This window comes from Panthera tigris, chromosome D2 (assembly GCF_018350195.1).
Source record: "Panthera tigris isolate Pti1 chromosome D2, P.tigris_Pti1_mat1.1, whole genome shotgun sequence".
NCBI lineage: Eukaryota > Metazoa > Chordata > Mammalia > Carnivora > Felidae > Panthera > Panthera tigris.
Genome location: NC_056670.1, coordinates 81,362,758 through 81,383,995, shown reverse-complemented (window position 1 = coordinate 81,383,995; position 21,238 = coordinate 81,362,758). Strand labels below are relative to the sequence as shown.

General features: G+C 47.7%; 1 protein-coding gene across 3 annotated transcripts in view; it reads right to left on the bottom strand.

Annotated features, from left to right (window-relative positions):
- The window catches only part of DOCK1 (dedicator of cytokinesis 1), a 524,611-nt gene that overhangs the window by 439,663 nt on the left and 63,710 nt on the right, over positions 1–21,238 (bottom strand). For all 3 annotated transcript variants that reach the window (XM_042961087.1, XM_042961088.1, XM_042961089.1), the window contains exons 3-7: positions 14,597–14,637; positions 11,504–11,559; positions 7,821–7,917; positions 5,316–5,464; positions 656–791 (exon numbers count right to left, since the gene is read on the bottom strand). In XM_042961087.1, the coding sequence (XP_042817021.1) occupies positions 656–791; positions 5,316–5,464; positions 7,821–7,917; positions 11,504–11,559; positions 14,597–14,637 (479 nt within the window). The remainder of the gene's footprint in view (positions 1–655; positions 792–5,315; positions 5,465–7,820; positions 7,918–11,503; positions 11,560–14,596; positions 14,638–21,238) is intronic.

The window sequence follows — 21,238 nt, the reverse complement described above, 5'->3', positions numbered from 1 at the left end:
TACTGAACATGGTCTTCAAATACTGCAGTGTCTAAACAACGAATCACGGTGATGTTCACATGCAGAGCTGCTTAATTTCTGGTTCCCCCACTACACTAAATCCTCCGAGAACCCTTCTGTCTTATTCATCAGTACGTCCTCAGTTTGTGGTACCCAGTAGGTGCTCAATAAATACTTGCTGAATGAACGGCTGACTCAATCAGTCAACTGACTTCTTAATATCTGCTATAGAGAAGACACCATTAGAGACCAGAGAAAATGCAGAAGATCAGTAAGACACATGTTCCCTGCCCTGATCAAGCTTAGAATATGTCACTCCTCTGGCTCCTATCAGAGAGGAAATGCAGAATCCAGTATTGTTTCCCATGAGATGAAAACACAAAGTCAATGTCGTTAAGACCCTGCCTCCTAAGACGTAGCACAGTGCTTACAACCCTCCCCCCGCCCCCACCAAGGGATGAAATCCTTCCTGGTTGTATGTTTTGACACTGGGTTCCTTTCCATTCATCATCGTATGAAATATACTATATTGTCGTGCCTTCTGAGTTTTCTAGTACAAATTCTGGGCCTCACTGGTGTTTTATTAATGTTGAAAACTGTTACTGAGAAAAGGTACTCTCAATGTAAATGGCACATTACAGACAGCCGAACTTACCTTTTCTTCTTGCAATCTTTCCTCCACTTGTTTAGAAGCGATTTCATGAGCTCTAAAGAGACTAATCGTGCTAGTTAGTTCTGGATCCAAAATGTTCCCGTCTTCATCTCTCACCACCAAGTCCAGATCAAGAATTCTAGAACAACAAGAATTCAGAGCTTCATGGACACGGACCAAGGGCTTTGAATTCTGACACAACTTCAGTCCCGACAACTAGGCGCAGTTGAAAACATCACAGAAAGTCAGGGTCATCCATAATACTAGGGGACATAATTCTATAAGGTCACTTTCTTTAAAACACATTCCTTTGGAATTCAAAAAAATTACTCAGGGGCACCTGGCTGGCTCAGTCAGTAGAGCATGAGACTCTTGATCTTGGGGTTGTGAGTTTGAGCCCCATGTTGGGTACAGAGATTCCTTAAACACTAAAATCAGGGGTGCCTGGGTGACTTAGCTGGTTAACTGTCCGAATCCGGCTCAGGTCATGATCTTATGGTTTGTGAAATCGAGCCCCATGTTGGGCTCTGCATTGACCGGATGGAGACTGCTTGGGATTCTCTCTCTCCCTCTCTCTCTCTGTGCTCCTCCCCTGCTCCTGCTCTCTCTTTCTCTCAAAATAAATAAACTTAAAAAAACAAATAAAAGTAAAATCTTTAAAACAAACTATTCAATGTTTACTTCCATTGCAGTAGTGACTTTTTCTTCAAGTGCAAAATTTTACAGATCTGCACAGCCCAAATGAAGTGTGTGTTACCAATCACTATATGAACAGCATGGGCAGTTTAAAGCACACACATGCTACAGATAGTTGGGGGAGGGGTATGTATGGGGGGTATAATATACATAGATAAATAGAGTGTATATATAGGGTGTGTAGTTATGTATAGAGTGTATATACATACATACTCCTGTGTGTGTGTGTGTGCGCGCGCGCGTGTGTGTGTGTGTATGCAGTGACATACAACCCATGCACCCATATATTTAAAATTGGTGGTGGTGACATCATCACCAAGCTGGGGAGAAGAGGTAGGAAGGAAGAGCGGGGGCAAAGGCACACCCACCATTCTATTCTCGTCAATTCTATCACACAGCTTTGCTTCTACCTACAGTCAGTTCTAATCCCGAAATTAGCTCATCAGAAGATCTTCGATAAAGATGTTCTACTGTGTTTCGACACCAAACATGTGGACGTTATCCACAATAACATTAAGCAACTTTCTGGCCAGATGGCTAGACGTAGTAGCCAACTTAAAACATGAGCAGCATCTGTCTAATAAAGCTGTCCATCCATGTCTGGAAATGTTTTTTGGCAACCTTCTCTCTGTTTCCCCAAATCTGATGAAATTGTTAGGTGATTTTTAGCACAATTTTTATTTAAAGAATAAACAAAGACCATTATATAAAGAAAGAAACCAGGAGCTGCACCACGGCGACGTGTTCTGGCTTTCTTTTTAATAAGACATGAGAATCTTAACCACAGATGCCTTATACTTTTGCCTTTGGGATTTTCTTCCTGCTATTAACAGGTCTATGGAAGCAGGATTTTTTTTCTTTAACCATACGGCAAAGTAGAGTGTGCTGACAGAAAGATAAATCTCAATTAGATAATGACTGTAACAGTTACAATTTTAAGAGGAGAGGTGACTTGGGAAGAAAGACTCCAACGAGGCAAACTCATGCCCGACTTCTCTCCCTGAAGGTCACACACCTTAAAGCTGGAAAGGAGTCTGATAACGTGTGCCAATCAGGTTTCACTTTGAGAGGATGCTGGGCCACTGCACCATTTGGAAAGCAGTCACAAAGACCTCGTGCTCCCCTCTTAATATCTACTAAGCAAATCCACTGATGGCGAAGCAGGACCCACTGGGCCAGTCGGCAACATGACGGTAAACAGGCTTTTAAACAAATACTCAGAGGCTTTTCGCTCTGCGTGAAAACAGCCTAGTAGTTGCAGGGATGGTGGGGTGCCTCAAAAGGAACAGAAAGACATTTTTTTTAAAAAGCCTTTTAGTCTCTCATCAGTTGTCTCTGTAATAAGCTTCGCTAACAAAGCCCCCTCTCTCCCAAACCCTGAGCCCGCCCCTTGGGAGGAGTCAGTGCTGGTGTGGGTGGGGTCAGTTCTGGAGTGGGTGGGGCCAATGCTAATGAGGGGGGAGAGAATCCTTTCTCTTATGGGCTGCCCAGTGCTGGTGCCTGCAGAGTTACAAAGCATCTGGCTTTAGAGGACGGTGGCCAGAGGTCCCACAGGCCACACGGAACCAGGCTCCCTGAGGAGCAGAGGCCCAGGCCACGTACCAGCCTGCTGCATACACCCAGCCGTGTGCTCCTCGCCTCAGTCCTGCCAGGACGGATGGCCAGACCCGCTTCACAAAGGAAGAAACCTAAGCTCAGAGAAACATCCAGAAGAACCCTGAGCCTGGATTCTGAGCCAGAACCCTCTCATGGTAGAGTCCGTGCTTGTTCCAGAATGCCACATGGAAACTGGCACAGGAAGTGGCTTGTCAGGGTTCTCTTCATGCCAACTCTTTTGTGTGTTTTTCTGAGCAGCCAGTGAGCTTCTGCTACGAAGGTGTGTCTGAGCACAGCAGGAGGGCAAAAAACTGTCTTATTAAGGACTGTATTTCCTCTCAAAGCAGTAAATTATGTTTGGAAACACTTCCTTTCATAACTCGATTGTTCCACGAAATAATGTACTTTCGTTGCTTACCACAGCCAAACTAAGCAGGTGGTTCTGAACATAAGCTCAAAATACAACACTCCAAGAGAAAATAGAATCAAAGCTCCAAAAAGTGTCATTTTTTTTTAAGCAGGTGCTCACGAAATGGGTTTCCCTAAAACGATATCTAATATCCTATACTCAGAAGATTCTAACTTTCTGGGGCGTCTCCTGTAGCCTTTTTTCTTTAATGTTTATTTATTTTTGAGAGAGATAGAGACAGAGTATGAGCAGGGGAGGGGCAGAGAGAGAGGGAGACACAGAACCCGAAGCAGGCTCCAGGCTCCCAGCTGTCAGCACAGAGCGTGATACAGGGCTCAAACCCTCGAACAGCAAGATCATGACCTGAGCCAAAATCGGATGCTTAACCAACTGGGCCACCCAGGCGCCCCTCCTGTAGCCTTAATCCAAACCCTCCATTTAACTAATAATGTTGCTAGAAACTTTTCACACTTGAAAGGATGAAATACTAGAAAACAAAATGATACTGTATTTCTGATTTGGCAGAAAGGTTGAGTTTATACCCAGGGCACCCTTCAGCTAACCGACTGGGGGCAATCCTCTCCCATTCTCTGAGCTTACCATCCTAGTGTGTAAAACGAGGGGCTTGGTCCAACCCAGAAGTTACCTGATCTGCTGTCCAGCGTGGTCCAAGTCTATTTTTAAAAACTGAAATGTCAGGCCAGCATGCCAGATATTAGAAATCAGAATCTTCAGGGGTAGGTCCCACGATTCTGTATTTTGAAAGCTCTCCAAGTGATTCTGATAAGGACCAGCATCTGAGAATCGTGTGACCAGATCATTTTTGAGGCCTCTTGCAGCTCTGACATTATAGGGACAACCAGTTACCTGGTGGGAAAGGGCGTGGCCTCCTTCCGGTTACAGACTTGGCAGACCCAGGAAGAAGCGGCTCACTGCCCCTCAGCATCAGAACCTCGAGCGAACACTACAACACAGAGCTGTGCGGGAGGAAGCGCACGGCCGCTGAAAGCATTCAAGCACAACGGAGTGGAGGCTTGCTGTAGACGGGAACCTTTGCAAGAGCCATCCTTACAACAAAGCAAACTATTTGTTGTTTATCTGAAATTCAGATTTCGCTGGCTGTACTTTGGTTTGCCAAACCTGCCGTCCCCCCGCACTGGTGCTAAGTTTCAAGGTGACCTGTGATGTCCCTTCCAACTCTCAGAACCTGGGGGGTCCACAAAGAAACCTGGTGCTTGTTATTGCCAGGGACCCCAGGTCTGGACTCAAAGTGAAGTACTGTGAGCAGAAAATAAAAGTTCCTTCTCGGCGGGACTCACGACAAGGTCCTCTATGGAAGAGTGCAACTGAGAGACCACCCAATCCCCTGCTTCTTGGAGACAAGAATAGGTTTCAACAATGACTCTGAAAACTCCTGATTTTTAGAACCCAACAGAAAATACCCTATCCTTTTTTTTTTTTTAATCTTTAAAGTAATCATTCCACCCAACATGGGGCTCGAACTCACTACCCCAAAATCCAGAGTCACATGCTCTACCGACTGAGCCAGCCGGGCACCCCAAAAATACCCTATCCTTTCAAAAATGAAAACTAGGGGGACGCCCAGGTGGCTCAGTCACTTGGGCATCCGACTTCAGCTCAGATCATGATCTCACAGTCTGTGAGTTCAAGCCCCACATCCGTCTCTGTGCTGACAGCTCAGAGCCTGGAGCCTGCTTCGGATTCTGTGTCTCCCACTCTCTCTCTGCTCCTCCCCTGCTCATGTTCTGTTTCTCTCTGTCTCAAAAATAAATAAAAACATTTAAAAAAATTTAAAAAAACTAAAAAATAAATGAAAACTAGGCCCTTATTTTGATGTTAGAAATTTTTTTATGATAACATGATCTTAGACTCCTCAAGGCTTACGGTAATGGTATTATATTGGATAATTTAAGCATGAAATCATCTTTGAAATAAACAAACCTGTTGCCATAATCAATTTTGGCAGTGACCTTCTTCTTCAGTTCTTTGAGCTCATCCTGCGGCAGAGTTCCAGAAAGAATCTGCGATCGCCATTCGATAAGGTCATAGATCATGTGCCGCACGCTTCGAAACATCTCCCTGTTGTCTTGCTGTACGGAGGAGAGAAAAGCCACACGTAAAGCTTTTGGTATAAAAGAGCCCTGTGGAGTGTTTTCCAAACACACATGTAGTCTATGCTTTATCTGATGCGATCCAATTAATGTCAAGTTAAAAGATGTTTTTAGCATGAAACAGGAACACATCATATGGAGTCTGGTTCCTCTGAGGCACTAAAGATCGAAAGGAGAAGCCGTAATGCACAATCCTCACTATTCCACCCAACCTTCCAGAGTATATGCCTCTCAGTCAAGAGGTTCACCACAGCGGGATCGGGATGGGGAGCCTCAAAACCAGCCCACGTGCTTCTAGCACGTGGCCCAGGGATGGGCAACCCCTGAACCTCCCTCAGGATCAGCGTGAGCTTGAAGATCTTGCCATCGAGTCTTCAACATTTTGAAGACGGCGCCCTGAGCGCTATTCTCGGCACCCCAGGCAATGGGACACCTGGGCCCGTCGTCAACCAGGCTGTAGGGAACAGCATCAGCCTGGGCCCCGGCGCGCTGCGCCTTATTCAGCGCACGCAGCTTCTAGAAGCAGTGAAGTCCGAATCTACAAGCAGTCAGTGCATTTACATCAAACGGAAAACACACACAAAAAAATTCACATTTTTATCACTTTATACATACTTTGAAGGGTGCTGATGGTACCAAAAAAAAGCATTTTGCATTGAGACCAAGACTACAATTCATCAAGGATGTTAGGGATTACGCCCCCGCCCCTAAAAGGAAGCGGGTGGTTCTTTCTATGAAATCTAGGAGACCTTTAATTTGATGAAATTCTAAACATGGTCCCTATAAACATTAAAACATGGCTACTACACACTTTTTTAAATAACTTCTGCTCTCCACATCTGAACCTCCCGTTCCCCGAGTTCTAGTATGTGACCTTTGTAGGAATTTCTAAGACCCTCCCCACCAACCTGTCAAAGAACGCCCTCAGAGACTATTCTGCACCCCACAAGCTACTTTTATAGCATCATCCTAATGTTAATTTCTTAACTAACAACTAAATGGTCAAAAGTAATGGTTTATTCCACAATTAGATTTGTTTCCTCTTACTAATTCATTTTTCTAAAGCCTTATCAAGTATCTAAACTTCGTAATATTTTGCTAACTTATCTACAGCCACAGGGCACAGCAAAACACAACTCGTATCAAAGCGCTGTAAGGAAATTTCTACTAGCTTTGTATAAATCCAACAATGCAAGTCCACCAGAGACAAACCCACATTCATAAAAAGGAAGCTAAGGTGCCCACTAGGCATGTCTACCCCGGGCGTGAACTAGACCCAAGCCCACGAACATACCAGTCAGCATCAGCCCCTGTTTGTTTTCCTGCCATATTTTTGTTTAAAAATTGCTAAGTTGAACATGAAACACCGACTACAAAATTGCTCAGATTTACACAAAACATTCATGGCTAACTTTACGCTTTTTGGTTTCTGAGAACATTTGATGACCAATTACTGCAACTGCTTATTACTGTGCATTTACAAGAAGCCACTGTATAATCAAAAACAACAAGCCTGCCCAGAGAGCAGCTGTGGGACTTTTGCAAGTTTTCTGTGTTCCTAAGAAATCGATGCACTGACTTCCCTCCAGAGCCCTTGCTTTGTGCTGACAACATTAGCATACGAGAAATCAACACTCTGAATAGAAATACAGGCTTAACAAAAGGTAATCTTCTGCAAATATGAATTTATGTGCAAAAAAATGCCCTGAGGGAATAGGAAATGGAAGATGTCAGAGTCTCAGCCTCCCTGCGTTAATAAGGCTTCTTCCGTGATCGGGAGAACTGGACAGCTGCACACAGAGCCAGAATGTAAACGACTTCCCCACCTCTGGAACAAGCACACTTGAGTCTAGAAGACTATGTAGTTTAACTCAAATGATAAGAGACAGGCAATGGCAGAAAAAATAAACAGCAATTGTTCTGTACTGCGTCCGTAAAGAAGCACCCGTTAAAGCTTAAAAGCAGATTCCAGTTTTCAGGATCTAAATATCAACGTTGAGGGTACATCGATGCGGACTGCCTAGTCCTGTCTTCCAAAGCCTTCAAGCAGCCCGTCTCCCCTTTTAGCACAATGAAGGTGAAATCCTTGGCCCTTCCCTTTACCAACGCTTTGTCACAGGGAGCATGGCATTTACAAAGCGGGTCCAAGAGGACAATGGTCCCCCAGGGTGGCCAGAATAATGGGCCACGTTGCTTTCTTTGCCCTGAGTAGGACTTAGTCCTTGGTTCTGTTTTTGAGGTTCCCAGGGAAAGGAAAATCATCCCCTTGGTACAGCAAGGTCCCACAAGACCCTTCTCTATTTTGAAGCTTAGATTCAACATCCTATTTTCTCACCACGTAGAGCTGCCTCCAGATGGTGGACCACTCTCGGAGTGTCGTGGTGACTTCCTGTATGAGCGGGAGGTCGCCCGGGATGACTGTTTCATGTTGCCTAAGGGAAAGGAGAAGAGGACAGCCAAGTTCATGGCTTCATTAAAGTCTACAAGCTATACCTTGTAAATTCCAAATCGGGTCCACAGAATTAAATATTTAAGCAAATGGAGAGAAAATATACAAATAAGACTGTGTCCACACATATGAATACATACATCTCTGAGACTGACAGGTAATATTTGTACAGAACTTGAGTGTGTTCCTACATTATCCTACATGTAAAGGCGTCTACCTCATATGTCAAGGTAAGATGAAGGAGGCAAATAATATCCCATTTAAGGTCTTCAGAACGTCAAGGTCTGAGAGTACATTCATAATATGTGTACCCATCTATCTTATAGACGGCCATAAATTATAGCCAATCTGTGTGGCATTAAAATGCAGGTTTGGGTTTAGATGATTTCTACGTTTCCATCATGCATAAAACTCACTATATGATAATACATGAAGCACTTATCCCTGTCAAAATATGAATGAGGCCACGGCTCCCCAGTGTCCAGAGGTACTCTGATCCCCAAACTCTGATGCATCCTCTCCCTTTTCCCTGCACCCCGAAAGGTTAACCCTTGACTTAGTCTTAACTTGCTATCTATTTGTGTGTGTGTGTGTGTGTGTGTGTGTGTGTGTGTGTGTTTTCAAATGGTATCAACCATGGTTTTTCCAGTCGCATGCTCTGTGTCAGGCCCTGTGCTACACAGGACTCAGAATATTTGGGACTGAGTTAAGAGATGGAAGTGTGGCTCATGCAGTGAGGCCACCTCGCCCCAGACGTCCTGAACGGACAAGACTGCAACCAGCATGGAATATCCCGGGATTCCAAAATATGTGCCACCTACATATCTTGAGTTGGCTGTGGCCGAGATGGGCGGGCAAGATGCTTACTTTGGCTCGCAGTTGGGGTTCAGGGCTACAATGACCTACTGATGGTGGGGCTCCCGAAGGAAAAGACAATGGTGTCCCTGAGACAAAACCAGTGTCTGCGGAGAGGTCTAGCCACGTGCACCCCTGGAGCAACAGGGACCAGATGTCCGAGGCAGGGGTGTGTCTGAGACCATCATCCACAAAACTGCTTTCAGAAATTGCCCTTTGATGGGACACGATCAGTGTCTATTTCAGAATGTGGTTTTCACAGCAGCCCGGCCGGGTCTGTCACCAAGGTTCCCGGTAAAGATGTTGATGAAAATATGGTTCATCGCACTCTGCAGTGCCCTTCTGAGAAGGCCCCCCGGGGGGGGGGGGGCGGGGGGGAGTTTCTCTTCTCCCACGGGGTGAGCACATTTGGCAGCAACCTGGATGCTTCCACCTCCCAGATCCTGAGTTTCATGCTCAGTCCACTGGGATCTTCCATTGGCTGTCAGAAGCTTGGGGCTCAACTAGAACTCACTTTCACCACACGTAGAGGGCCTCGCTCTACACACTGTGACCTGGTCTCAGTTCTGGATCCTTCCCACTTCCTCCCTCTTCGTAGGCCTGATCTGTCTCTGAACTAACGTGCCGACTGGCTTTAATGGACTCGATCTGGCTGCTCTGTAACCACCTCTTTGTAACCACCTCTTTACCCGCAAGGGGTCAGCCATGTCTGCCCCACAGGGTTGTCATTAAGACCTACAGAAAGAACATCACGCAGGGCTCATGGAAGAATGAGCGAGACACAGCAGACAGTCAGTGGGGGTGGCTCCTTAGTTGGCGCTAAATGACACCAAGGGACGAGTCAGGGCTGAAGGCCCCAATCCGGGCATCACGCACAGAGAGGAAGCACAATGACACGGGCCACCCCAAACAGAGGGGCAACACAGGACTAGGAGAAGGACAAGGAGAGCACCCTGGGAGCAGCGGGCAGGGAAGGAAGTAGGTTAGGCAGCATGAGAAACGGGGTATGAAAGCATCAGAACAAACGAGGAGCTTCATCCAGTGAAGGGGACAGCCACCAGTGCCCAGTGCTGTGGGAAAGCGCCAGAAGAACAGCCTTGAGAAGACACTAGAAGCTTGGAAATCAGGAGGCACCGGCAGCCATATGACCATGGGACGAGGGACAAGTGGGAACCGCCTCGGTTATGGGGTAAAGGTAGAGACCAGGTGGCAGCAGGCACGTGGCAGTGATGTGGGGATGCGGGGTGTCTGAGAGGGAATGGAGGCGGGAGTACAGAAAGAAGAAACCCGGCAAGAGAGACAGGGTGATGAACTTGGAAGCAGGGAGGCAGCAGGGGTGGGATGACAGAGTGGCCTGGGCTGGATAGGAGGAAGGACCATGGGGAGGGGAGGTCGATGTCCGCAGGTCTCCGAAAGAAAGGAGAATGGTCAAGTCTGAAGGCAGGAAGTCCTTTGCAACGAGGAAGGCACAGACAGCCGGGCTTGGGTGGGAGCAGCACAGGGCAGCACGGGGAGCGAACACAGGGAGCCCCGAAGCCTCGGCAGGAAAACCATTTCTTTGCTGTTTGTTTCCCGGGTGCACCATTCACTCGCTCACCCTGGGGCATCACACCCCGGGACCCAGTGTGTGTGTCTGTTTGTCTGCGTGGGTGTGGCTCTCCTCACCGAGAGTCAAAATAGTCTCTTGTCCGCTTTACTATAATGGTTCCTAATTACATTTTCCATACATTCTTTTGTATATACCTCGCAGTGCTTTTTTACAAAAATTAATCACAGTCTGACGCCTATACTGACTGTGATACAGATGGATATAAAATACATTAAATGCATACTTTATTTAATTATTTCCACCAGAGTCGAAACTTTCCTTTCCCCACCCCTTTCCTTTTAAAACTTTGTGCACAAAACATTTTATCTGTATTAAAAAAAAAAATACCGTATTATAGGTCGTCACCATTTATGCCTCTAAATTATTTTCTTCATTTTAATTATGCATCATGCAACCACAGAACCCGATTAGTCCTTTTCATATGTTAAAAGTACAGTGCTTGGAAAGGCAATTTTGTAATCAGCCAAAGAGATGTCATTATGCAGTAATCATATGATTAGTAATTTTATAATTTACATATTTAACGGAGGGTGAAGATGTAGCAGAGACAAAAAAGGAAAACATTTTAATGCTGCGTCTTCCAAGTTCACACCTGGCTATTCATTTGCCTTTCCTGCCTAATGGGTTCCCATTCTATAAAAGTCCTTTTAATGATCTTATACATCAGTTTTATGACCTCTAAGAAACATACATCACAATTAGACAAAATGTAAATTCACACATGTCCCAATTTACCAACTGTTGCTTTACCCTCAACTCCCTTTGCATCACAGCCTGCAAAGTCTTCCAGAAAAACGGACTCAGAGCTGGGGGGCTGGAACCTCCACCTGATGGGGTCACTCTCAGAGGAGCACAGAGCACTGGGCCCATGCTATCCCAAATCGACATCAGCTTCAAGGAACGTGACTGCAGGTACAGTGCTGACTTCAGACTTTTCAAAGGTCCAAAGCCACCCCAAGTTCCCTCCCTCTCTCTAAAACTCTCATCCCATCATGGTCACTCACACCCACATTCACCCCCCACCCCCCTACAGGCACTGCCATTTGGATAAGCAGCAAAGCCAAGTACAAGCATTTCTTTGCTCGAACATCAAGACCAGACTCACCCTTTGCCTTCAACTATGGCTTCTTTAAGATGAATATACGAAGCAGGAAATATACCCTTTGGGGGAGGAAAAAAAAAAAACAGTAGTTTTTATTATCAACATGAATACCAACTGAAAATCAAACAACTATCCTGAAAGGGTGGAGGCAGGCATGGCTGGATAACGCGAATTCTGTGAGTCTCATGGTAAATCTCACATACAACACAGTGAGGCAAACAGGAGGCATAAACTCAGTCTGCCTGTGTTTCACTGAGGCTGCAGGTGTCTCAGAAGAAAACAGAAGCGAACTGTCTGCGGGGAAAAAATTCCACAGGCCTTTCCTGTGTCTTCTCCATAGGTCGCTCCTCGCGTCCACCGCTGCCCTCGACGCGGGCAGATCCAGAGCCAAGCGATGCCTAAAAACAATCTCCGATGACGGTCTCTGACAGTTCCTTCCTTCAAAAAGCTAACGCTGCCGTCAAAAGTTGCTTTCCACCATCGGTCATCACGTATGCATGCAGGCCTGCTTACCTGACCCACGGATTTCCCATCAACCTTCAAACAGAGAAAATACAGACAGTGGACGAATTTCGCCCGATCCACACGACCGCTAGACACGGTTTCTGTTAACACCGCGCCCCGCATCCGCAAAGCACGGCACGCGCCTAGCAGGACGGTGCGTGAGGGGAAGTTGTTCGCGAAGTTCACTGTTAAGCGCAGTCGGTGAAATGCCAGGAGCTTTACCAAGACGTCGGCCGCGCGTCTGAGCAAGCGAAACAGCTCCCTCACTGGTGTGAGGCAGAAGTGAGCACCCGAAAGGGAGCAATGGGGCTGGAGGCGCTGGGGCGCGGGGCAGCACAGCACAGCTAGTCAGGGTTCCTGCACTAGATCTAGCGGGCGCAGCAGCAATCCACTCAGCGGCACTGGCGGTTTCCAGGCACCTGCCGTGTGAGCAGGATCGTGTTTCCCTGGCATCTGGCCCGCAAGGATTTACACGGGAGAACCAGAAACCACAACTACTAATCGTGTTTGGGAGGGGCATGGGTACCACTGATTCGTGTTCCTCCTGCCTATTAGGAAAGGTACCGAGTTGCACAAAAAGAAGAATTATCACAGGGAGGGGAGCAGTCCGGCAGAAAGACAGTGGCCGAGCGACGAGGAGGACTAGAGGACCCCTCCCCCAGGCCCCAGCCATTCAGGACACCCCCAAATCCCAGGATGCCTCCAAGAGCACACATGATGTCAGCATGTGCTGTCGGATGGAGGGAGAAAAATAACAAGGCAGCCTCGCCCATGTCCACAGGCAATGATAGCCCTCAGTCTCCGTAAACCTGGTCTCAGGCACCACGGAGCCCCCCCGGAAGGAGCAGTAGAAGGTACAGAGGGGACACACGCACAGGCTTGAAATGAGCAAACTGCGCAGCAGGGGTCGTTCTAATCCAGCCCGAACGATCTACACCTGTGTAAACAACTATACAAAGGATGCTTCCAGAACACTTAGGAGTCAGGATTGCTAGGGGCCAAGTCCCTTCTCTGCACTGCTGGGAGGGACCCACGAAATCCTATTATCTTGCAACCGCCTCATCTTCCAGTGAGGATTTTAGATGGAAAACTAAACACAGCCCTGCCCAGCTCTCCTGTAGCAATGAGCTGTAAAGGTCGGGGCACCCCAAAGAAGGGCAGGAAGGACAGCAGTTCAGGAAGCCACTGGGGGATGGGAAGCACTGGCGAAGGTGGTACCAAACACCAAATAAGCATCAAGGGAAAGGGAACAGCTTGCCTGGGGCCTGCCCAGCACATGGCAGAGGGAGCTTCACCCCTGTTGTGTGGCTGTGGAGGGAGACGGTGGCCCATGATCCCAAGAACCCCAACTCTGTATAACAAAGTCCTCGGCTGTGGCTTTCTCCCATGAAACTAGAGTTTCATCTGTAGGAATATTCTCTGGATTGTAGGAGGGCGATCAAGTTTCCCTGGGAAATCTATCCCACCATCCACCCGCTTCGAACCCGCCATGTTCAAACGTCAAGGCACCAGGTCACTGGGTGTGTGAGACACGCAGCCCCGTCTGAGTCTGGCAGGACGGGGTAGGAGGTCCCCACTCCTGTCTGCAGACTGGCCTCACCAACAGTACTATCTACGCCAGAGGAGGCCAGCCCTGCTGTCCTCAACCCGGGCCCTTCCCGAGTCACTGCTACTAAGGACGAACAGCTCCCCACTGTCCAGCATGGCCTGTCTGCAGGGTCTCTAGGGGAAGCAGAGCAGGAATTTCCCTGCTCGAGCCGCTGGACTTGGAAAGCCTTAGTTACGGGCTCAGGACCGCTGGAGGAGCCCAGCCCAGTTAGGAGATAATGAGAGGCAAAGTTAAGAAACATAAGTGAAATGAGCCATCTGCCAAGCGTAAGTAGATGTTAAAGTGTGTACGTTAACGTGGGCAGGGCCTAATCATAGCTTAGAATGGACAGGATTTCAAACTCGGAATAAAACAGAAGGGCCGTAATTAGGTTTTGTGAAGCTAAGAATGGAAAAGCCACAAGAGAACTGCGTGCGGGGGCGTCCACCACCAGGATCGGGGTGTGATGGCCCGTCTTCACTTCAGAAGCTCACACTGCCACGCGAGCAGACTGCCCTGGGACACAGAAGCTCTCTCTGGCGAGCGTCTGATGCAGTTTAAGAAGAGTCACATGCAAGAGGCAAGCAAGCATGCGTGAGCTTTGCAAGTCTGTTGTCATCACGGATAACGTAAGACTGACGATTATAAGCAGTGTTTTTTTCTTTCTGAAGTCATTACACCCAGATCACTCTAGTACACCTTCCTGTGCTTCAACAGTGTGCAACATTCCACCCAGAAGAGAGGATTCTGCCCTTCGTGACAGGAGGTCAGCACTGCGCCTCAGCCCAGCGATTCCATCACGGAAATGAAGCCAGCGTTTCTATAAGTGCGTGTTGTTCGAAAGGCAAACAATTCAGGGTAGCCCGCGTTTCAGCCCACACATTTTTTCGGCTCAGAGAAAGATACAGAAGGAAAACTTGTGGACACAAAAGGGGTAGGATTGATTTCCTCTCACCGGGTGATGTATGAAGCGACATGCACGGGGTTTCAGAAAGACGACTTACCTTCTTAGACTTTTTTCTCAAGGTGTAACCTCTGTACCACCCTAAACAAACAAAAGTTGAAATAGTTAGAACAAGGAGACATCCTAGGACCCTGGCGATACCCTCCCATCATATGGGATTCGTTACTTTGCAGAAGCAGGGAAATCAGTTTGCCACAAGAATCCAATAATCCCAACACTGTGGAAATATACTGGAAGGCTCCCGAGGGCGCGTCTCAAAGTCGCCAGGCTGGTGACCTTCCCGAACACACCGCCAGCTCTTTTCATCTTCATCTGTCACTCGAGACCTTGAGGCTATCACTTTGGGGTTAAGCAGCACAGTCCCATGAGGAAAAATCATCCCTTTGACCACTCATCCCTGAACAGGCTCCTTGGGTATACACCTCCCCATTGCTTCCTCTCCCTGATTTGGACAAGGGTCACAGCCAAGTGCACAAACCAGCATCCTCAGATCAAGAACTGCCCATAACAGAGAACCTATTGAGCGTTAACTTCCTCCATCCGGAGACACTGTGCCCTGAAGCAGCCGTGATCTCACAATGTACGTCTGGGGCAAAGACTCAGCCCCCAACCGGAAGCGCCAGGCCCGGGAACAAGGGCCCACCCAGCCCCTGGGGTTTGGCCTTGACTCCAGTTCCCACGGAAGCCAAAGACGGGCACACTAGGACTGTCAGCACAGGGTACAAACAGAAGAGCCCTTTCGAAGGCAGCACAGCCCTGACCACACCCTTGGCACCTCCGCTCCAGCCGAGGGTGGAAATGGTCCCTGCGGATGCCTCGGTGTCCACAGCCAGTCTCCAGCCTCCCAACAGCCCCACTTCGCACGACGTCCGTGGGTATCTGCTTACCCCAAAGGCTCTGAAGTCACTCTGGCCATGTTGCTCAGGGAAAGTAAATCCAAACTCAAATTCCAACTCTGCCCCACTGGGGCAAAAGGACCCGGTCAGAGAATCACGGGAGCCCACAGAGAGTTATCCCGTAATTTTCCAGACAATAACCAAATAATGGGCTCTTAGTATCAGAAATCAAAGCTCAGAAACTAGCGATGTCTGAGCGAGCTCAGAATATTGCCACAACGATGGCACCCTCTTACCAAACAACAAGCATATTACCAACCAGAGGCAAGGAAGAAGATCACAGACCAGAAAGTGATGGGGTGGAAATGAGCAAAGTCCTCAAGGGATTAACGATTAACAACAGATGCTTTCTAAGCACTCACAACCAGAGATGGACATTCCCAGGATCCATGCAAAGGATTTGCTAAGACCTAGTGGTGACCGCTTTGCTTTCTTGACAAAGGGACTCACCAGATGGACTGGGGACACAGCAGACGCAAAGTGTCCAGATTTCCGCCGCACATGTGCGGGACTGTCTCCAGAAAGCCGTACTGTCTACCTCACTGGTCGCTGCGTGGAGGTCCAGAACCTGTGCCCGTCGAGGGCAGCGTTCACACACAGTGAAATGGAAAAAGAGGGGCGGTCGATGCAGTCAGCAGCCTGCGTCTAGAACCGAAGAAAGGCTCTATTGGTTCAACTTTAAGGACGGGCCTCCACCCTTTCACTGTAGCCTTCATATTTTCATTATTAACACGCCCTTTCTTTTTCTGAAACTGACAAGGGGTAAATGCCCCAGAACATATAAGGAAAATACTATAAAATGACAGGAAAAACACAGAAACTAAGCAGAACAGAGCAGCGCTTAACCACAGTGTATAGAAGAAGTCCAAGGACTTACCCCTGAGAGAAGAGAGGCTCAAACTTCATAATAATCAGACACAATTTTACTGCCCAAACTTTAGAGGTAAAAATTGTTATGCTGCATGATATGGGCAGCCCTGGGCACCGTGGGGAAGAGTACAGCCTACAGGAACCAAAGGGGAGCAACCTTCTCTACTTCTCCAAAGCATCTGTCCCCACGGCCTGCAACCGACAACCACCACCTGGGAAGGCGTCCCTGGGAAAGACACGCGCACACCCGCCCGTGCACACCCGCGGGACAGATGCAGGATACCCATGCAGCGTGATGTGGGGTGGTGTCAGTGGAGGGGATCTGAGTGCCCAGAGCTGGGAAGGCTGTCGGTAAAACACGGGGAGCGCACACACAGCAGTGGGAGCTGTGAACTAAACAGAACGCTAAAAATAAACAGGTGTGCGTCTTAAAATGTAGCGCTGGGTAAAAAAGTAAAGAACAGAATGAGAGCTATGCTCACATTTATATACATGAAAAGTACATGCACGCCAAACAGGACAAGAACAGGAACATCCACTTCAAACATGGTGAAAGGGTTTTCCACGGGAAGAGGGGAAGAAAGGGGTGAGCCATGGGGATAAAATGTAGGGAGTCTTGTCTTTTTTTAACGTTGAAACAATAGCTGGTAACAGTTTCTTAACTGCCTTCCTAAGCAAAATGAAAACCTATCATCTTCCTCCCCAGATTATTTGCATACATTATTCCTTCAACCAACTGAGCCCACACACTATGTATGTGCCAGAGACCACACTAGACAGAGCAAAATACAGAAAGAGAGGAGACCGAATTTCTGACGTGCGTGAGCTCACAAATCGGAAGACCTCCTAAGGGAAGCAGGGGCCACACCGTGTTGCAGGATAGAGACTGTAGCTTGAAGGAGAGAAGATATCCCTGCAAAGTCTTTTTTCAAGGAAGGGAGGAGATATAAGAGAATCAGGAGCAGGAGGTCCAGGGCCAGTAGTAGTAACGGGCTGATAAACTTCTCCCAGGCAGAGCTCACGAGTGGTCTCCTCTCCGTGGAGTCAACCAACCTGCTTCAAACAAGAGACACTCACCTAAGAGACAGGCAAATATGGGCAAGACTCAGCCCCTAATCTCAGGGAGCACACAGTCCAGCACAGGAAAATGGCAGCCGAGCCAGCAAGCACCACACAGTGTTCCCAGCAGAACAACAGGAGGAACACATTCACTCAAGTCCAGGGGTGGTGCCGAGACGGGACGGTACCAGCCAGAGCAAAGGAGGTGGGAGGCAGACAGGAGGGAGCTTTTGCCCAGGCAGGACGTGCTCGGGTTGAGTCTTCAAGGACGCCCCATGGCCAGTCAGATGGAGGAGGGAGAAGGGGTGCTAGGCAAAGCAGCATGGGGAAAGGTGCCTTCACTGTGCCCTGAGAAGCCATCAGCATCAAGGACAGAACATGCATGCGGAAGAAGCTGGAGTTTCTTCAAGGGTGGGCAGGTGAGAACCACCGTCACCAAGGTTCTGGGATCGGCCCAGTGTTTAAGTAGCTGCCCGAAGATGGACAGGACATTCACTTATGTCAGGTGTATGGTGACCTGCCCCGAGTGCTGCACAAGAGAGTCAAAACCCAGATGTGACCAAATCGCGTCTGCATGGTCAGCATCCACATGCACAACGGGCATTCTGGAGAAAGCACCAACCGGCGTCCCGCTGCAAGGGGGCACAGTCAGCCCTGCGGCCAAAATCTCAGCGCACAAAATAATCATCCCCAGGAAGATGGTAACCACAGCTACAGCGCTCGGCCACTGGGCCAGGGCCAGGCGGCCGGTCACCTGGGACAACTTGCAAAGGATGTCTGCTGAGTGGAGGCTGGGCTGGACGGCTCAGTGGTCTTCTATGAGACAAGAGCCTTAGCAACGTGACTGCCTTCTCCAGTCTGCCACGGGTTAAACTGTGTCCCTCAAAATAGATGCTGAAGTCCTAACTCTATCCATAAATGTGACCTTATCTGGAAATAAGGTCTTTGCAAATGATCGAGTTAAAATGATTTCATTATACCAGGCCCTGGCGTCCTTATCAAAAGGAGAAGCAGACAGAGACACACACAAGACGCTGCCGTGTGAAGACAAAGCAGAAACCAGAGTGTTGCGTATACGGTCTAAGAACACCAAAGACTATCGGCAAACCACAGAAGCCGGGGAGATGCACGGAATAGCTTCTCCCTCACAGCCCTCAGAAGGAACCAGCACAGCCCACATCCTGATCTCGGACTACCAGCCTCCAGCCCTGGGAGAGAACACACCTCTGCTGTCTGTTTAAGCCACCCGGTATGTGGTACTTTGCTATAAAGGCCCCAGGAAACTCCCACTGTCTCACAAGGCCTTGGACGGACACATGCTGATGGCCCAAAAAGGAACTCATGTGTATTTGGGGAGAAAATATATTATTACCCCTGTAAAAATTTGAATATATTCAGTTCCAGGATAGTGGTTTAAACAAAAGAATAATCTCCTAATCTTTGTACACAGCCTGCAACCTCCCTGGAGTACAGCATCCAGCCCCCAAGAGCCACATGGAAATGAGCAGGTGGCAGGACCGTTCACCGGAGAATCAATTAATAAACACGGGACCGTGGCTCACCTCTCCAGTCTGGTTGAGCCTGGGCACTGCTTAAAGGCAGGGGCATGCCTTCAATGAACCCTCCAAGTTCCTTCCACCTGCACAGTGACCTGTAAACTGCTTTTTCTTTGCTCTAAGCTCCAGGCCCTCATGAGCCCGAGAGAGAGAAATTAACCGCAACTTAAAGTCAATTTGTTCTTTGAACCTTACTATAAAGAGTGATCATCTAGAATGTATATTCTCTGCAGAAATCCACGTCATATCCTGAAAAAGGATCACACAGAAAAAGAAAATTAAATTTGACAAACAGAAATACATTTTCTTAGAGGAAATGTAGGAGGGGAGAGGAGGAAAGAAAAAAAAAGAATGCCGAACTCAAATACGATCCGTGAAACTTACATAGAACAAATGGGAAGAACAGAAAAACAATTATTCCATTTTTATTTGATGAACAAAGACACCAAGTTTCCCAAAGCCAAAAGTACTTCCCCAGAAGCATTTCTCTGATCAGATTCTGATTGAAACCAAAACGACAGTTGTCACGGAAAAGGAATTTGTTTTGTGTGAAAGGGTCTTTACAAAGATTGGAGCATTTTAATCAGAATCTGGAAGACTGACTAGCCCAGAAACTGAATGCTCACTGAAGAATCCTTTACCACGATGCCTGCTAGCCAATTTTTTTTTTTTTTTAAGTCAAATGTACAGCAAGGATCGCTGGCTCGTCATAGGATCCCACTGTTGGAAGAGTCCATTCTTCTTATGAAGCAAAGAACAAGAGGTAGCAGTCTCTGCGTGCCCGGACTGACCGGAAATTGCTATCTCTTTAGGAATGACGTCATCGCCCAGAGTTTATTAACCAGGATTTCAACTTCAACTGAGCGGGGTCAAACATAAAAAAGATGTAAGAGCACTTCTGCCTTCAGATCAGGAAAGTGTCTGAGATGAGAGGTTTGATCCCTAACCTCTACTTAATTTCTCTCTGCTTCCTCTCCAACACTGGCAATAGATACCGAGAGCAGATACGGCAATCCGACTGTCAGCTATAAAAACTGAAAACAAGCAGAAGGCACCCATCACAACTACTCATTCACTTAAGGACACGGTCTGTTTTCACAGTTACATCTGCTTCCAGGCAGACGACACTAAAGCTGATTTTTTTCTTTCCCCTACCAGGACGATTTTAGGCTTAAAGACGCAAAGGGACTAGAATTCTAAGTCCACGTGAGTCACAAGGGCAAACCAGGGACATGGCCTCGGGGGTATTCCTAGTGGCCTGGGAGGAACACTGCAGCAAGCCACAGCCTGCCTGGCGCACAGAGGCTCACGTCTGCTTCGCTCTTGTGCAAAGTGATTTCCTGAACGGAGTGTGAAGCCCAGTTCACCGATTACGACCGGGTGACTTCAATCTCCTCTCTTACCCCCACCTCCTACTGGAAGGGTTTAGCTAAACCCAATCTAAAAGCAATTTTTCTATTGAAATGATCGATTTTAATCAGTTCTTTTCATTCATCTGCTCTACGGGAGTCGCCCCTTCAAGCAGGAAATAAAGCCACCAATGCTAAAACACAATTTTACAAAAACGTCCAGATCTGAGGAGTTTCAGACGTCCGGGCCATCGTTGCTCCCCTTCTGTGTGACAGTAACCTCAGAACAAGACGGGGGGGGGGGGGGGGGGGGGGGGGGGGGGGGGGAAGCTTCTAATGATATGCATGACACTAAAGACAAAAACCAACTGTGTGTGGGGCGCCTGGGTGGCTCAGTAGGTTGAGCCTCCGACCTCGGCTCAGGTCATGATCTCGCGGTCTGTGAGTTCGAGCCCCGCATCCGGCTCTGTGCTGACAGCTCAGAGCTTGGAGCCTGCTCCAGATTCCGTGTCTCCCTCTCTCTTTCTGCACCTCCCCTGCTCGCACTCTGTCTCTCTCTCTCCTCAAAGTAAATAAACATTAAAAAAAAAAAAAAAAAAAAAACAACTGTGTGAAAAATCAAAGACATTTAAGAACCACTGTCACAAAAGTACATTTACGGGATTTCTAATCTATTGGGTAATGATTGCTTCACTGGACCGTGTCCCACAGAACTGTGACAAACTCCAGTCACCTCTAAGAAAACAGGGTCAAAGAAAAAAAAACAATCTTGGTTCCTTTGAGGATGTTGCTAACAAATCTAAATGAGAACAGAAGAAGTCTTACCGGATACATCAAATACATCAAAACAATCACTTAAACGCTAAAATATCTTAAATATTTCTTTCCATTATTTTTTCAAGTGGTCAGTTATTCATAGTCAAGATTTATATACATTTGCAAAAAAGGAAAC